This window comes from Molossus molossus, unplaced genomic scaffold (genome assembly GCF_014108415.1).
Source record: "Molossus molossus isolate mMolMol1 unplaced genomic scaffold, mMolMol1.p scaffold_m16_p_3, whole genome shotgun sequence".
NCBI lineage: Eukaryota > Metazoa > Chordata > Mammalia > Chiroptera > Molossidae > Molossus > Molossus molossus.
Genome location: NW_023425366.1, coordinates 33,229,468 through 33,244,818, shown reverse-complemented (window position 1 = coordinate 33,244,818; position 15,351 = coordinate 33,229,468). Strand labels below are relative to the sequence as shown.

Genomic DNA, 15,351 nt, shown 5'->3' with positions numbered 1-15,351 from the left:
ATTGTACATTAGCTTTGAAAATTTCCACTCAAAAAGGACACATGCCACTTTTGCTTATGCTTCATTTGTCTAAGCAAGTCACCCAGCCTGACTTAACTGAAACAAACAAACAAAAAAGCTAAAGTGCAATTGTACCATGTGCCCAGAAAGGGGGAAGCTAGAATATTTGCTTAAGAGTCCTAATGATCAGCAGAAGCATGGAGAATGGAGTGGAATGAGCCAAAATGAAAACAAGAAAGAAAGCACACCTTGGTGTCCTTGTTGAAGGATGGGGAGAAGAAGAAGTGGGAGAAAGTATGGAAGCATACTTTTTTGGGGGAGGTCCGGAAGAGTGGTGGGAGTAACCAGGTAAAGCAACTCATGTTGGAAGCATATATTTTCAACAAATGGAAAGGTAATGAACCAGCCTGGTGGAAGTAGGGTGGACAGGTGAACATGCTGGAGTCCTAACATAAGAAGACATTATTTTTGAGTGCGGATGTGAAGGAAAATTGTCACAGGAGAGTCACAAAAGTTTGCACCTGGATTATTTGTGGATGGAGACATCATGGGCAGAATCAAGTTACCCTGAAAGACGAACAGGTTTAAAAACCTAAAGGAGAGGCTCTTTGTTTGAAACTTGTGGAACTTAAGGTTCAAGTAGATCTGTGGGTAGATAAATATGTCCTGCAAAATGCAAATGCCAACGGACTGGAATGAAGAGAAACACTTGAAACTTTCTTTTGGATTGAATGCTCCCTCTTCAGTTAATTGTGCTAATTCGAGTTTCTCTGCTGAGTCTCAGCAATCAGATCAGTGGCTCCCCTCTCTTTGTCCTCTGGACAGAGATTCATCCTCGGGGAATCTCAGTCCCGGAAATATCCCCATGGTAACATGGAAACCCAAGCGACTGCATTCAACACTTTGGAGCTTTTTACCCACACACTCTTTAGATGTGCCAAATCCATTTTGGTTTTACATATAGCCCTATTTGAAGTTGCTTTGGGAAGCAGTCTGAAGAGAAAAAAATAGATAGAACCCTCTGGGATTAATGAAAAGTGGAGAACATTCCCTGTGGGACTTAAGACTGCGCTTGACTTTCTTCCTCCTCGTCCAGACTGTGGAATGCTACTCAGGCACCTCCAACGCCCAAAACACTGTTGCTGAAATTCAAAACTTAATTTAATGTGACTTGTTTAATTGACCTTTAAAAATTCATTTTGTCATCTAAAAAGGAACACTTAACAGGAGCAACAGTATTCGGAAAACCGAACGCCTGTGCTCCATTTGGTTACTGTAGATAAGCCTTCCATGTGCTTCTATTTCTAAGCTCACAAGGTTTGCAGAATTGTATGCCAATTGAAATAATGTTAGAGGGTTAAAGCTGTCCAAAATTAAGTGGTTCCAAGTTCTGATAAATTTAAAGAAGTGTTAAAGATTTTTTACATCAGAAGAAAAATTTGTAGTTATAAAACAGAGGTGTTCTTTTGTAATTGATTGTGAATTCTGATACCTGAAAGTATTCATTTAATATTTCTTGTAGGATATAAGAATTTTGCATAAATACTATGTGTAAAAATAACAATAACTTAATTGAAAATATTTTCTGTATATTTGCTGGATATTAGGGATTCCAAAGAAAATGTAATTTTCTCAATAAGCCATGACTACACAACAGTTGTTTTTCTATAGCCTAGTGGTTCTCAACCAGAGGTGACGTTACCCCCTGGAAGGCATTTGACAATGTCTGTAGACATTGTTAATTATCACAACTTTAAAGGGGAGGGAGTGCTACCTGGCATCTAGTAGCTAGAAGCCAGGGATACTGCTACACACCTTGGGATGCACAGAAAGGTGCCCACCACCAAGAATTATTCTAGCCCCAAATGTCAGTAGTGCTGAGGCTGAGGAACCCTGCTCCACAGAATCAGTAGGTACTTTTTCATTATAATATGTGGTCCAGAGTCCCATGATGATGCAGGAGGGGAGATGGGCCTAATGTCTGCCCAGAATTCCCTCTCTTTGCATTCATCAGGTGCAGAACCTTTGGCCTGTCCTTCTCATGAACGCATATCCCGGCTCCCAGAACAGCTGGTGTGGCATCCATGGTCCTTCCTGCTGTGCTAGGATTTGGGATCCTTTCGTGGAACAGGGGCCACGCTGTGAATGTGGGCTGTGCTCCTCCCTTAGCTTTCCTTCGGTTTTGGAGTGAAGAGCAGTGTGGCGAGTCTCACTAAATGGTATTTTCCAGATTTCTCTGAACTCGGTGGTCCTTTTCCTACTTTATTTATGACCTTTTTATCTATTTTGATGTTCTTCTGTTTCTGCTTCTTTTGAAATGAAAATGGCCTGTTTTATTGCCTACTAATCTATTTTCTGTTCCATTACAAACCTTTCTTTAAACTGTTTCACATTGATTTTTTTTGAGATGACATTCACATAACATAAATTAGCCATTTTAAAGGGAAGGATTTAGTGGCATTTAGTACATTCACAGCGCTGTACAACCGTCACCTCTATCTAATTTCAAAATGCTTTTTGTCGTCCCAGAAAGAATCCCTGTGCCTATTAAACACTTGCTTCCCATTGTCCCTTCTCCAGCCACTGGAAACCACCAATCTGCCCTCTCTCTCTATAAATTTACTTATTCTGGATATTTCTTAGAAATGAAATCATACAATATGGGGTCTCTTGTCCTGGCTTTGATCACATAGCATGATGTTTTTGAGATTCGTCCACATTGTAGCATGTATCAGTATGTCCAGTATTCCGCTGTGTGGCTCTACCACATGCAGTGTAACCATTCATCTGTTGTTGGACACTTGTAGTGCTTCCACCTTTAGCTATTGTGATTAGTGCTGTTATGAATATGTGTGTACATGTATTTGCGTACCTGCTTTTAGTTCTTTAAGGTATATGCTGAAGAACAGAATTGCTGGGTCACATGGTAATTCTATGTAATTAACTTTTTGAGAAACTGCCAAACTTTTTTCATAACAGCTGAACCACCTTTGAGCTATTTTATTTTATTTCCTACATGTTTATGCTCTTTGCCTCTATCTACTTTCACTAGCTCCCCCAGAAGTTATCCCCATTCCTGTGTCTCCTGAAACCATACATAGATGACTTAAAGGATCCAGGTGTGCATTCCGAAGCCCAGATACCAAGCCCTGAGAGTTTAGGACCAGCTTTGCATCCATACCCATGAAGTACTCTGATTAATTTAATGTTTGCCATGGTTAGGATACCAAAGCTGGAAATCCCTGATTTTTTAAAAGGAACAATTTTTCACCATCATAATAATTAGTCCTTTGTTGTAAGCCAGTGGGTTTTTTGGAACATACTGTTTGGTTTTGTCATAACAGTATTTCTTAAACAAGTACAGTTTGTGATGTTTATGCAGCCTGTAATGGGAAAGGGAGTGGAAGCACTTGGGAATGGGGATTCTCTGTGACTCTTGCTGTTCTTTCCACCTGCAGGTGTCATTCTTTCTCTTCATCATCTTCGTGGTCTACACCATGCTGCCCTTCAACATGCGAGATGCCATCATCGCCAGTGTGCTCACCTCCTCCTCCCACACCATAGTGCTGAGTGTCTGCCTATCTGCAACACCTGGGGCCAAGGAGCACCTGGTCTGGCAGGTAGGTAACCTTCCCCATCCTGCTGGGGGTGCCTGAGGTGCCACGCGCCTGCTCAGAGTGTGACTGTTCATACCAGTCAGGTGCTCAAGTTTTGCTCTTTGACCTTGACTCTGAGTGTTGCTAATGGGTATCCAGCCCCAGCACCCACCCCCATCAGTGGAACCAACAGTCACTTAGCAATTAGCAACAGTGAAAATTGGAAACGGCAATTCCATTTTGCTGATTGCTGAATGGTGGTGTGATTTTGATGGTTAAAAGCTATTCTCATTATACATTATAATTTAGCACTCTTATTTTTAGAGTGAACCACCTTCTACAATTAAATTTATAATTCTTTCCTACCTCTCTCTGCCTTGATATCCAAAATCCTGTCTTCACAAAGAACAAAAGATTTCTCCATTTTTAATCTTCTGGCAGGTCCATGGGCATGAAAAAAAGTTCGTTAAAATGTTATGACAGCAAATTTAGCTCTACTAATAATGGTATTTCAAAGAAACTACCCATTACATTAGTTAAAAGCTTTTGAAAAGTGATTTGATTTTCTATATGTGCATCTATAAGCACAAGGGTCAGGGGTTTAGAGTTATTTCTAACATTCTCCTTTTTACCTACTAATAAAAGTGTGTTTTATTTTGCTCTGTGGGAATCAAATGTAAGAGATGCAGCCGTGGGGCAAGTGCACCGGGGCTGAGAAGCAGTGACAAGCAACACTGCTGTCGTAAAGGGGACTTTAGACATGGGTCACCTGGGCCCTGTGGGGTCTGAAAAACTAGTCTGTCATGTGCTGATGGAGTTTTTATTTGGAAGCACGAGATAGACCTGGAGGCTGACCCTTGGGTCTGCAGTAATCTCTTTTAGTTGCAAAGCTTTCTAAGGATCGATAGTTTTCCTCAATATTTCTCTCGCAGTGCTGTAATACAACGTTCATAAAGAGCAGTCTGACAGGCCTGTGTTTGTAAAACATCCTTCTGGACACTGGGCCCTGTGTAGGCAAAGGCCCCTGGTTTTGCCCAGTGGGCACCAGTTTCGTGTTGACTTGGTCAGACATTACTAAGAAGTGTTCACTCCCAGGAAGCAGGGGAAAGCCATGTTTTTACCCATGCATTCCCGTTGGCCGAGCAGAGCAGACACATCCCTGTAACCCACATGCCTGACACAGATGGAGGCCAGTCAGTAACCAATGAAATGAAAGAAGGAAGGTGGGTGTTTCTAAAGAAGAAGCAATCCAGCCGTGCCTGGGAAGAGGTGGGAGAAATGTTCCTTTTTTCACAAGCTCTGCCCCAGCTTTTGTTTCCTTTTTCTGCATTTCAGAGCCTCCCCTGAGAATATTTATGGGACATTTTTCTTTTCACATAAATTCCACTCTTCCACCCACCCTTTAGTGGGGCCATTAAGCTGAGTCTGAGGTGGTCCCACGCAGGGCCAGGCGGCGGGTGTGTTTTGCTGGTTGACATTATGAAAATCACAGCAGAAAAGTCCTCCTCATACTGCTGCAGGCACTCAAACATATCATGCGGCCCCCAGAACCTTCCTGCTTCGGGTTACCATGGAATGCATTCCTTGAACATTTTGTACCTGTCTCTTCTTTTCCTGCTGGAGGTGTTATAGAAAATATACCTGGGAGATGAGGATTGTAATATCTGTTCATTTACATTTAGGGTGATTGTTGATGTATGATCAAACAAGATTTTTTTTTAAAAAAAGGAAAAACAAAGTGCTTTACAAAGAACCTGGCATATTCTAGGTCATAAAGAACTATATTGAATTTTTAAGCATTTTTATTTTCTTTCATTGGTCAAAAAAAATATTGAGGAAAAGATTGTAGTCTTAAATTTTTATTTATACAATTTCCAAAACCAACAAAGAAAAATACTTATCAGTGGACAGCCAGAGATAATACAATTCTGGAATAACAAAAGGAATAAAAATTCTATATTCCATAGTATTTTATATAAAAATAACATTGAAAGGAACAGAAGAATATAAGGTCAGTTTTTCATCCTGTTAGAAATACTTTCACTGGGAAAAGGAAGAGTTTGCCAGCAGACTTAAGATGGAAGTTTCCCAAGTAAACATAAAAGTAATGAAGAAGAGAGCAGGAACTATAACTAAACAATAACACTGGTTTGTGATGCAACAAAACACTTTATTGAATTATTGTAATGAAAATGGGTGTTCAGAATGCTACAGATTTGCTGTGGTGTAATTGTTCAGAGAATATTGGTCTGATAGAAGAGGTTGCCCATCAGTGATGGTCAATATTACCTTGCCTTCTAAACCATCAATGAAAGAGTGTATTTTATTTAGCATGATTCATATTAAAGATTTTTGTTTCATTTTATCTTTCCAACACTGGCAACCCATTGATAACATGCAGTAATTATCTGTTAACCAAAATACTGACTTAATAGGCAAGCTAACCTTAGTCCCCTTCCATGTTGAGTAATGAGTTCACTGTTCTCAGGAAATTCATCTTACCAACATTTGTCCTGAAGTAGAAGTCATTCTCAGACTATGCTATATCACCAAACTGGGGAAACTTAGTTAATAACTGAAAAGTAGGAAAGATATTCCCTAACATATTTAAATATACATTTTAATTTTTAGTTTTGTGTCCCAACATATGGTCCATCCTTGAGAATGTTCCATGTGCACTAGAGAATGTATAACATGATGTTCTGGGACAAAAGGTTCTGTAAATGTCAATTATGTCTATTTGGACTACTGTTTCATTTAAGGCCAGCATTTTTCTTATTGATTTTCTCTTTGAATGATAAATCTCTACCTGTCAATAGTGTTATAACTGTGTTTTTGTCATTTTTCTTTTAGTTCTGTTAGTAGTTGCTTTATATATTTTGGTGCTTCCTGATTGGGAGCATATATATTGAGAAGTATTATGTGTTCTTGATGTAGTGTCTCCTTTATCATTATAAAATGTTTGTCTTTGTCTCTTGTTACCTTTTTTATCTCGAAGTCAGTTTTGTTAGATGTGAGTATGGCTACACTCATTTTTCTCTGGATGCCTTTTGCTTGGAGCATCATTTTCCACTTTTTCTCTTTGAATCTATATTTGCCCTTGCAGCTACAGTGTGTCTCCTGAAGGCAGCATACAGTTGAGTTTTATATTTTGATACAATTGGCTACTCTGTGCCTTTATATTGGTGCATTCAATCAATTTGCATTTAGAGTGATTATGTATGAAGATGTCCTATAGCCATTTTATCTACTGTTATTCGGTATAATTTCTAATACATTTCTTATTTTTACTTTGAAACAATCATAGATCTACCAATAAGTTGCCAATCCAGTATGGAGAGTGTTTTTTGTTTTTTTCCTAAATTATTTCAAGGTAAGCTGCCAATCTGATGTCCCATCACCCCAATGCTTTAGTGTGTATTTCCTACAGTGCCATTCTCCTGCATAACCATAACATGACCATCAAAGTCCAGAAATTCACATTGTCTATTACTGCCACTTGGGTTCCTTCAGCTTTGTCATTAATGTCCTTTGTAGCAAAAGACACAGATCAGAATCATACACTGCACTGTGATCTCAGGTTTCTTTGGTCTCTCTCAGAACAATTCCTTAGTTTTTCTTTTGGCTTTCATGATCTTACCACTTTTGAAGATTTCAGACCAGTTATTTTGTAAAATTTACTTCAATTTGGGATATCTGATGTTTCCTTCTGAAGAGGTGGAGGTCATGCATGGTTGGCAGAGATGACAGACATGACATTATGTCCGCATCACATTCTATTAGGGTGTATAATTCCACTTTGTCCCATTACTTTTATGGTGGTCATAAGGATTACGGTGCTGTCCACCAGGCACTTCTACTTTGACATTATTCTTTTCTTCTTTGTAATTAATACATATTTTTAGAGCCTATTGTGCTAAAAGAAAAAAGCCAGTTAGGGAAAGACAAATATCACACGATCTCACTTATATGTGAAATCTAATGAACAAAATAAACTGATGAACAAAATAGGGCCAGAGGCATGGACACACAGAACAGAATAACAGGTCTCAGTGGGGAGGGGGTGGAGGAGACTGGAAGAGATTAACTAAAGATCATATAGGCATATATGCACAATCCATGGACACAGACAATAGTATGGGGAAGGCCTGGGGTGGGGTGGGGGTTGGGGTGGAGGCGAGCTAAAAGGGGGAAAATGGGGGACATCTGTAATACTGAAAACTATATATATATGTGTGTGTGTGTGTGTGTGTGTGTGTGTGTGTATGTATATACGCACGCGCACACACACACACACATACATATTTGTGGAGAGGTACTTTAAAATTAGGCAAGTGTGCCATTTTCTTTACTTATTTATATCCACACTGTCTTGTGTTTTTCTATTTTATTCAACAGGTAATAAGCCATGGCCATGACTATTCATTCTGTGGTCCATATGGTCTCAGATCTGTCTTCTGGGCACTCCTTCAAGCTGGGCTCAGTGTCCTTTGGTTGTGCCCTATCCTTGCTTTCTGGCATTCGTGACGTTTCGGGTTCGTCTTGTGCCTTCCTGTCCTGGCCCTAAAATCAGCCTCTCTCCAAGGAGCTCTGGTTCTTTTTAGTGAAGAACGGCGTTTGGGGGCAAGATCTGGGCTTTGTGTCTTGTCATCTGGTTTCCAGGAGTCCAAGGCCCGGCCCACATACATCTGCACATGTATATGTATATAATGTCCATTTGGTATAATGTGTCATTTAAGGATGATATTTCCCTACCGATTTTCTGTTTGAATGATTGATCCTTAGCTGTCAATGGGTTATGTATATATAATAGTTTATACACACACACACACACAAGATTTCAAATTCACACTGATATTTCCATTTTCAAGTCACTATAAGTTTCATGACCATTTTCTCCCTTTTTTGTAATGGTTCCCTTGACCAGTAGTGAAAAAAATTTAGCTCCTTTGATCCTTAGTATATTGACTTATTTGATGAATCCCTGTGTATAATCAGTCTTATACCTCATTTTCCACCTGCTCCATCCTCACTGGTGCCTTGTTACTTGGCCCAGTTTACCGTTCACTCCAGCTATACCCCACTCCCCCAGCCCAGGCTCTGCACCTGTGCTTGACTCGCCTCCTGTAGGCGCTTCTGGTACCCAACCCACTTTGTCCCTTTGGGCGTGTTCTGTCTCCCCATGCCCTGTGCACACACACGCTTCCTTGCTGTGCTGGTGGCTGAGCAGTGTGTTCTCTGGGAGGGAAGGCAAAGGGCAAGAAGACAGGGAGAGAGGAAGTGAAGAAACACGTTTGAAATGGTCTTTATTTACAGAAGAGAACGAGATTCTTTTTAGTTACGTTATGTGATTCACTTTGTACAGGTCTTAGCAACTTTTCTTCTAATTGTTTTCTGTCTTTACTTTTTTCCTAACTGGGTTTCAAAGAAAAGACTTCTGGAATCTGGTTTTATTAAGTGAATCCGGAATCCTCAATGACAAAGGGTAGAAAATACTTAAGTATCAGGAAACTTAAAGAAAAAACATTTTTATATTGTTTGTGTAAGACTGCTTTATTTACTGATCATAAATTGAGCATAAGAATGAAAAGCTCTTACCTATTTGTCATTAACTAAAAAGTAAGGTTGCTTGTATCAGTAGCACATTTGACTAAAAGTTCCACGAGAGCACCAAGGAGTCATTTCTGCTTATGATTATATCAAGGCAAAGGGAAACAGTGAAGCCTCACACCCAATGCCCTGGTGACTGCCTCCTGTGGAGCCCTTGGGGGTGGCAGTTATGCAGCCCTTGGACACAGTTAGGAGCCTGGCCAGGAGTCTTGTCTCCCAGACAGAGGCGGTGGGTTCATTGATCAGTAGCTTGGTCCAACCTGCAGCCTGTGCGTGTGTGACATTAATTTCATTTTAAATGTACATTTAGTCTATTCTCCATCTGCTGAACTTCTGTAGATCAGCATCGCTGTCAGCAGGATACTGAACTATCCTCAAGGAATTTTCATATATTCCTGTTTATACTTCACAGTTGCATTTTGTATTTGAAACTGACTTACTCTTCTTACATTTTTATTTTCTTGGTATTTATATATAGCACATTCTGAATTTCCATTTCATATATCTTTTATTTTCCCATGAGAGAGGGAAGAATTTGAATATAGATTTATTGCAGCAAGCCAGTTAAATGAGAATCCATGTTTATTGAAGAAGATAAACTAAGGAGTGCTTATTGATTTTCTAACACGATTACTCACATTTTACAGAAATTTTATAGGATTCCTTTACATGGTGGAAACTTTAATATCTTTAAGTTGTGATATAATTGGAAAAATTTTAGATAGGATCTAAAACAGAAAATATAGCTTGTCACCTATGGCAAGTGTATAATCAGTAGTGATACAAGATTTGTTACATAACTGATTCTTTTGCAGTATAATTCAGGAACTGTATATTGGAGTCTGGAATTAAATTGCATTTAGCATCTAATCTGAGAAGCTCAAAGGGAAAACAGCAGGTTACCAGCTGCCCAGTTTCTGTCTGTGGAAACGACTAATTACTAGGAATTTGGACCTTTGTTTCTACTGTTTTGTCTTTGGAGAAGCGCAGGATATTAATAATATTTTACACAAGGGGGAAAAGTAGATTATACTACTATTCATTTTGTAGCATTCAGCTTTGATTATGATCCATCTTCTGTTTTACAAGTTATCAGTTATCTGTCTAAAGTTTGAAAGGAGTGGAGACAAGCAGAGAGAAGTAAAAACAAGGAAGTGCCTAATGAGTCAAAGTCCCAAAGTAAATCTCTGGGACTACCCTCCTCACAGCCCTACTCTCCTTTCTTCTTCCTTATCCTTCCCCAACCCCAACAGATGAACACCCTTCTCCCCTAAATGGTAGGAACTCTGCACCATCATCCCACCAGGGAAAGTTGGTTGGGCAAGTGAACAACAACAAACATTCATGTTTTCCTGCATGACATGAAATCACTTAAAAATGCTCTAGCAGCTCAGCCGGTGCAGCTCAGTGGTTGAGCATCAACCCATGCACCAAAAGTTGCCAGTTCGATTCCCGGTCAGGGCACATTCCCAGGTTGTGGGCCAGATCCCCAGTGGGGGACATGGAGAGGTGGCCAATCAGTGTTCTCTCATTGATGTTTCTATCTCTCTCTTCCTCTCCCTTCCTCTTTCTCTCTCTAACATCAATAAAGAAAAAACAAAAACAAAAACTCTGGCTGTTTTTAGGATGAAACTATGAGAATGTTTGGGACAGAAAACGTTCATGTTGATAATTAACAATTTTACTGTAATGGTGGAATGAGACCTAGATTTATATTCCAACATTTGTGAGACTGTTCGGGGGAGAGAATAGAAGGATCAGAGCTAAAGAGAAGCCTGATCAAACCACAAGTTTATTCATAGAAATTTGATCAAAGGAACATCAAAAAGAAGGATTTCTTAGAAAATGAACAGTAGTGATAATCCCTCCCCTATCAGCTGCCTCTATCTTCTTCTTGATTATGTCATCTGAACTCTGCACCCTCTTTTCATTCAAAGCAATAGATTAATGTCAAATACGATACGTTATTACAGAATGATTAAATGTTCTATCCATTTTTGCCCAATGCAGGACTGCTCTGATAGATCATTTCCGTTCTAGAGCTTCTGTGATTTTGTCTGAAGTTGTCAGGTCTGCATCATACTTCATCTTCTCCTTCTGACCAGTCTGGCTTCCTTCCCTCCCAATAGGCATTGAGCCAAAGAGCACTCCAGAATAAAGAGTGAACTGTGTTTCAGAATGTGCTTCCTGGAGGACCATATGGCAACATTGCAAGAACTTGGACTAATTCTTTAGGTTAGTCAGTGTCCTCATCTGTAAAATGGCAAGGGTAATGCCAACCTACCTCTATAGTTGCTGGCCGTGGTGTTGATTCAGTGGACTCACATGTAGGAAGAGCCTGTTATCAAGCTGGACTGATTCTGAGCCCTCAGTGAACAGTAGGCATCAGCAGCAGTAATGGATTTTACTAAATGTACATGACGTTTACAGAAGCTAAGAGAAGTGGAACATAAAAAAAAAAAACTTTGGGGAATATATTAAAAATTGAATTCCAAATGTCCTATGGAGTTGAGTAGGGCATGAGTTAGATGTTTACATATCAGGGCCCGGGTCTGGTGTGTTGGCCATCCTGCAGTGCTCTTACCCACACTCGAGGCAGTGGGGCTTCATCCTGGTCAGGCACTGAGCCCACATTCCACTAATGAGTGGAGTTTGGAAGTTTTACTAATGCCCGAAAACCTGAGCTCCTGTAGGTTAATGGAACACCTGGTATTGGAAACCCTTGTGACCCAGTTCATGTCTTTCCAGTGGCTTTGCTGAATAACTCCAAAAAACAACACAAAACAGCAACAACAGAAAAAAAAGAAACTTAACAGTCAGGTGGTGGTGGTAGACAGGGCAGGATGGTTCCCAGTGCTGCCCTCAGGGCTGAGCCCTTCTCACCTCAGATTTGCAGAGATCGGGTTCCATTAGATGCCATTCCCCTTTTTTCTTCCTGTGAATTTTTTTCTGTTTAGATTTACTTTCTGTTCTTCTTGAGTTTGTTTTTGCTACAGGTATTTTCATATAAACATGGTCTCTTTCATCCAAGGTTTTGATTGTTTTTCCTAGTATTGAGTCATTTCTTTTCATGGCTCCTATTACTTCTGTCCCTGCTTACATTTTTATTCTTGAAATTGTCCTTTGTTATTAATTCCTGATTCGTCTAGTTAATGTTTTATTAATTTTACTTTCTCCAAATAATGAGTTTTGGATATATTTATTATTTGTTATTGATTTTTTTGTTTCATTTTTTATTTGTTATTTTCTTTTATCTTACATTGTTTTTCATGGGTTTGTTTTGTTTTTACTACATTTATTTTCATTTTCTTGTGTTAGATGCTTAATCTAGTAATTTTTTTCTTTCTTGTTTGTTTATATAGGGCCTAATGGCTATACATTTTCTTCTACACCTAGCTTATCTATGTGCCTTATACATGTTCTCATTATCACTCTTTTCTAGATATTTTACTGTTTTGGTTTGAATTTATTTATTTATTTTTTGACACAAAAGAAACTTTGTTGTTGCTTTATTTTAGGTAATAAGTTTTTTATTTTTTGTTTTCATTATTAGTTTAGTTTTCTGCATTAAGATTAGACAATTATCTATGTTCTTTCTACTTATTGGAATTCATTTAAGTCACTGTTTAGTAATATAAGGTCAGCCCTAATTTTTCTCTTCCTTACAACAGAGCTGATCTTTCTGCTAGGTGCCCAATGGATTCCTTCGTTTTTGAAGTCCAGCAACTTTATTAGGATTTAATGTCGTATTAATGCTTTAGGCTTAATTTTTATTTTCCAGAGTGCCCTTTCAACATGAACTATGTACTGGTACTAATAATAGTCAACTATCTTATTAGCATTAGAACTCATTGAGCGTGGGGGGCAGGCAGGGGGTGATCTCTGTACTAAATGACACTCAAATAGTCATGATGTTTCCCTGTAGCCAGTGCAGATGCTAAGAGAACCCCCAGTCCTCAGAGTGGGGCTGCTTCCTGCAGAATGCCTGCTGAAGCCCTTCCTGTTGGAGCCCACCCTCCCCCACATCCTGGACCCAGGAGGCTTCCACCAACATTCCCTCAGTTGAAAACTAGGGACTTGGCTTTCATGACTCTTTGTGTGCCCTCAGCTTGGAGAGAGGTACCTCTCCGCTTCCTTTCTGATACCTGTGGCCTCCTCTGTTCTGAACAGTGTCTTTTTTTGGCTGCCTGCCACTGGGTCCTACTTACATGTGGTCGCCCACACCCACTTTGGAGAGTGGAGGTTCTATGGAGCTTTCTGGTTCTACTGAAAATATCAGTTACATTTGGATATTCCAAGCCCTTTAGTTTTCTGGATAATTTCTAATAAAAGAAGAAGAAATGTTACTTTTTGTGTGTCAAGCTGGAAATATTTAGACTTTAATCATTTCACTGATTTCCTAAAATTTTACCTTCTATGCCATTTCTGAGCCTCAAAGTCTAGGTTAAGATACTGACCAAGAATGGTAAGGGGAAGAAAAGAACAGAGAAAGAGACAAAATACAGTTTTATTACATGGGTTGGTGTATTAGAAGCTCAGGTTGCAATAACAAAGTTCCACAGACAGGGTGTCTTAAGCAACAAAAATTTATTTTCTCACAGTTTTGGAGACTGGAAATCTGAGATTAGGCTGGATCATGGCCATGTTCAGGTGAGAGCCCTCTTGCTGCCTTCTCACTGTGTCCTCGTATGGTGAGGGAGGGTGTGTGGAGAGACAGAGAGCGTGCACACATGAGCACACAGTGATGTCTCTTCTTCTTTTTTTTCTTAATTGATTTTAGAGAGAGAGGAAAGGAGAGAAGGAAAGAAAAGATGAGAGAGAAAATCAACTGGCCGCCTCCTGCATGCCCCCTCTGGGGATTTGGCCCACAATCTGTGCATGTGCCCTGACTAGGATTCGAACCAGTGACCTCTTGGTGCAAAGATGGACGTTCAACCACTGAGCCACACCAGTCAGGGCGGTGTCTCTTATAATGACTATAGTACTATCTGATCAGGGCTCCACCCTTGTGATCTCCTTTAACCTTAATCACTGTCTTACTCCAAATACAGTCACATAGTGACATTGGGGGTTAGGGCTTTGGCAGTTCAGACAAAACAGTGAGTTTGTCTGTTTTTTCCCCAAAGTTTAGCAGGTCTGAGTCTCAGCATTGTTCTGTTAGATTCTGGAGCATTCCACTCTCCCTTGCTCTTTTGATTTGTTCCTCCAGGAGACAGACTTGAGTAGTCCAGAAGTAGAGCTAAGGTGGTGAGGGGTTCAGTATCCTTGGCCCTCAGTGCCCAGTGGGGATTCACTGATCTGAAGAAGAGTGTTGAGGTGGTGAGAACCCCCTCCTCAATCCTCATGCTCCCAGAGCACCTGCCCTTTGTTACTACTATTAACTTCTATGGGAATTATGACATCATATGTCAGCATGCTTATTTCTCTGCATGTCCTCCTTCCACACAGTCCCTGGGCCTTGGGTCTGCAACAGGGTCCAGAGCATTTTAATATTTGTATTTGTCCTAGCACCAAGGTACATCATGTTAAATGGATGTGTGCATGAATAAACTCATGAGGGATTGAGTGAATGGGTGCACAAATGCATGGCAAAACAGAAGGACATTGTAAACATCCAGATGCTTTTGATATCACCAAATGAGGGAAATAATGGGCCATTCCTTCTTGTTGCACCATCTCCAAGCATGACGGCTGACTGTAAAGTAGGTGAGGTTGTGGTGTCCTTTAAAGAGAATTCAGAAGAGTGACAACAATCCCAATGTCCTTAAATATTTGTTATTCACTTGTTTTCAGGATAAACCAGATCGTCACATGGATTCTCTTTTTGAGCTCTTCAGATGTATAGCATTATAGAGGAATCAGAGGAAAAACATTAAGATGATTGAAGAACCAGGAAACAGGATATATAGAGAGGAATTCAAGGATCTGGAGTTACTATCTGTGGGAGCTCAGTCATCAAGCTCCTCTCCCCTCAGCGGCCCTGGTTCTCCTTTCTGACTTCTGCCCCACCTGTATGTTCCTGTAGAAAGGGCTTTGTCTTTGCTTGTGGTCCACAGCAGACATAAGGATGCTTACTTCCTGCATAAAATGTTTCTGTGCACTTACCTAATCTTGTGAACCTCAAGCTGTAGAACTAAGAAAACCT

The 15,351-nt window shown here is 39.9% G+C and overlaps 1 protein-coding gene across 1 annotated transcript in view; it reads left to right on the top strand.

Annotated features, from left to right (window-relative positions):
• The window catches only part of ADCY2 (adenylate cyclase 2), a 358,147-nt gene that overhangs the window by 123,064 nt on the left and 219,732 nt on the right, over positions 1 to 15,351 (top strand). Inside the window, exon 3 of the mRNA XM_036280720.1 lies at positions 3,459 to 3,620. Within this exon, the coding sequence (XP_036136613.1) occupies positions 3,459 to 3,620 (162 nt within the window). The remainder of the gene's footprint in view (positions 1 to 3,458; positions 3,621 to 15,351) is intronic.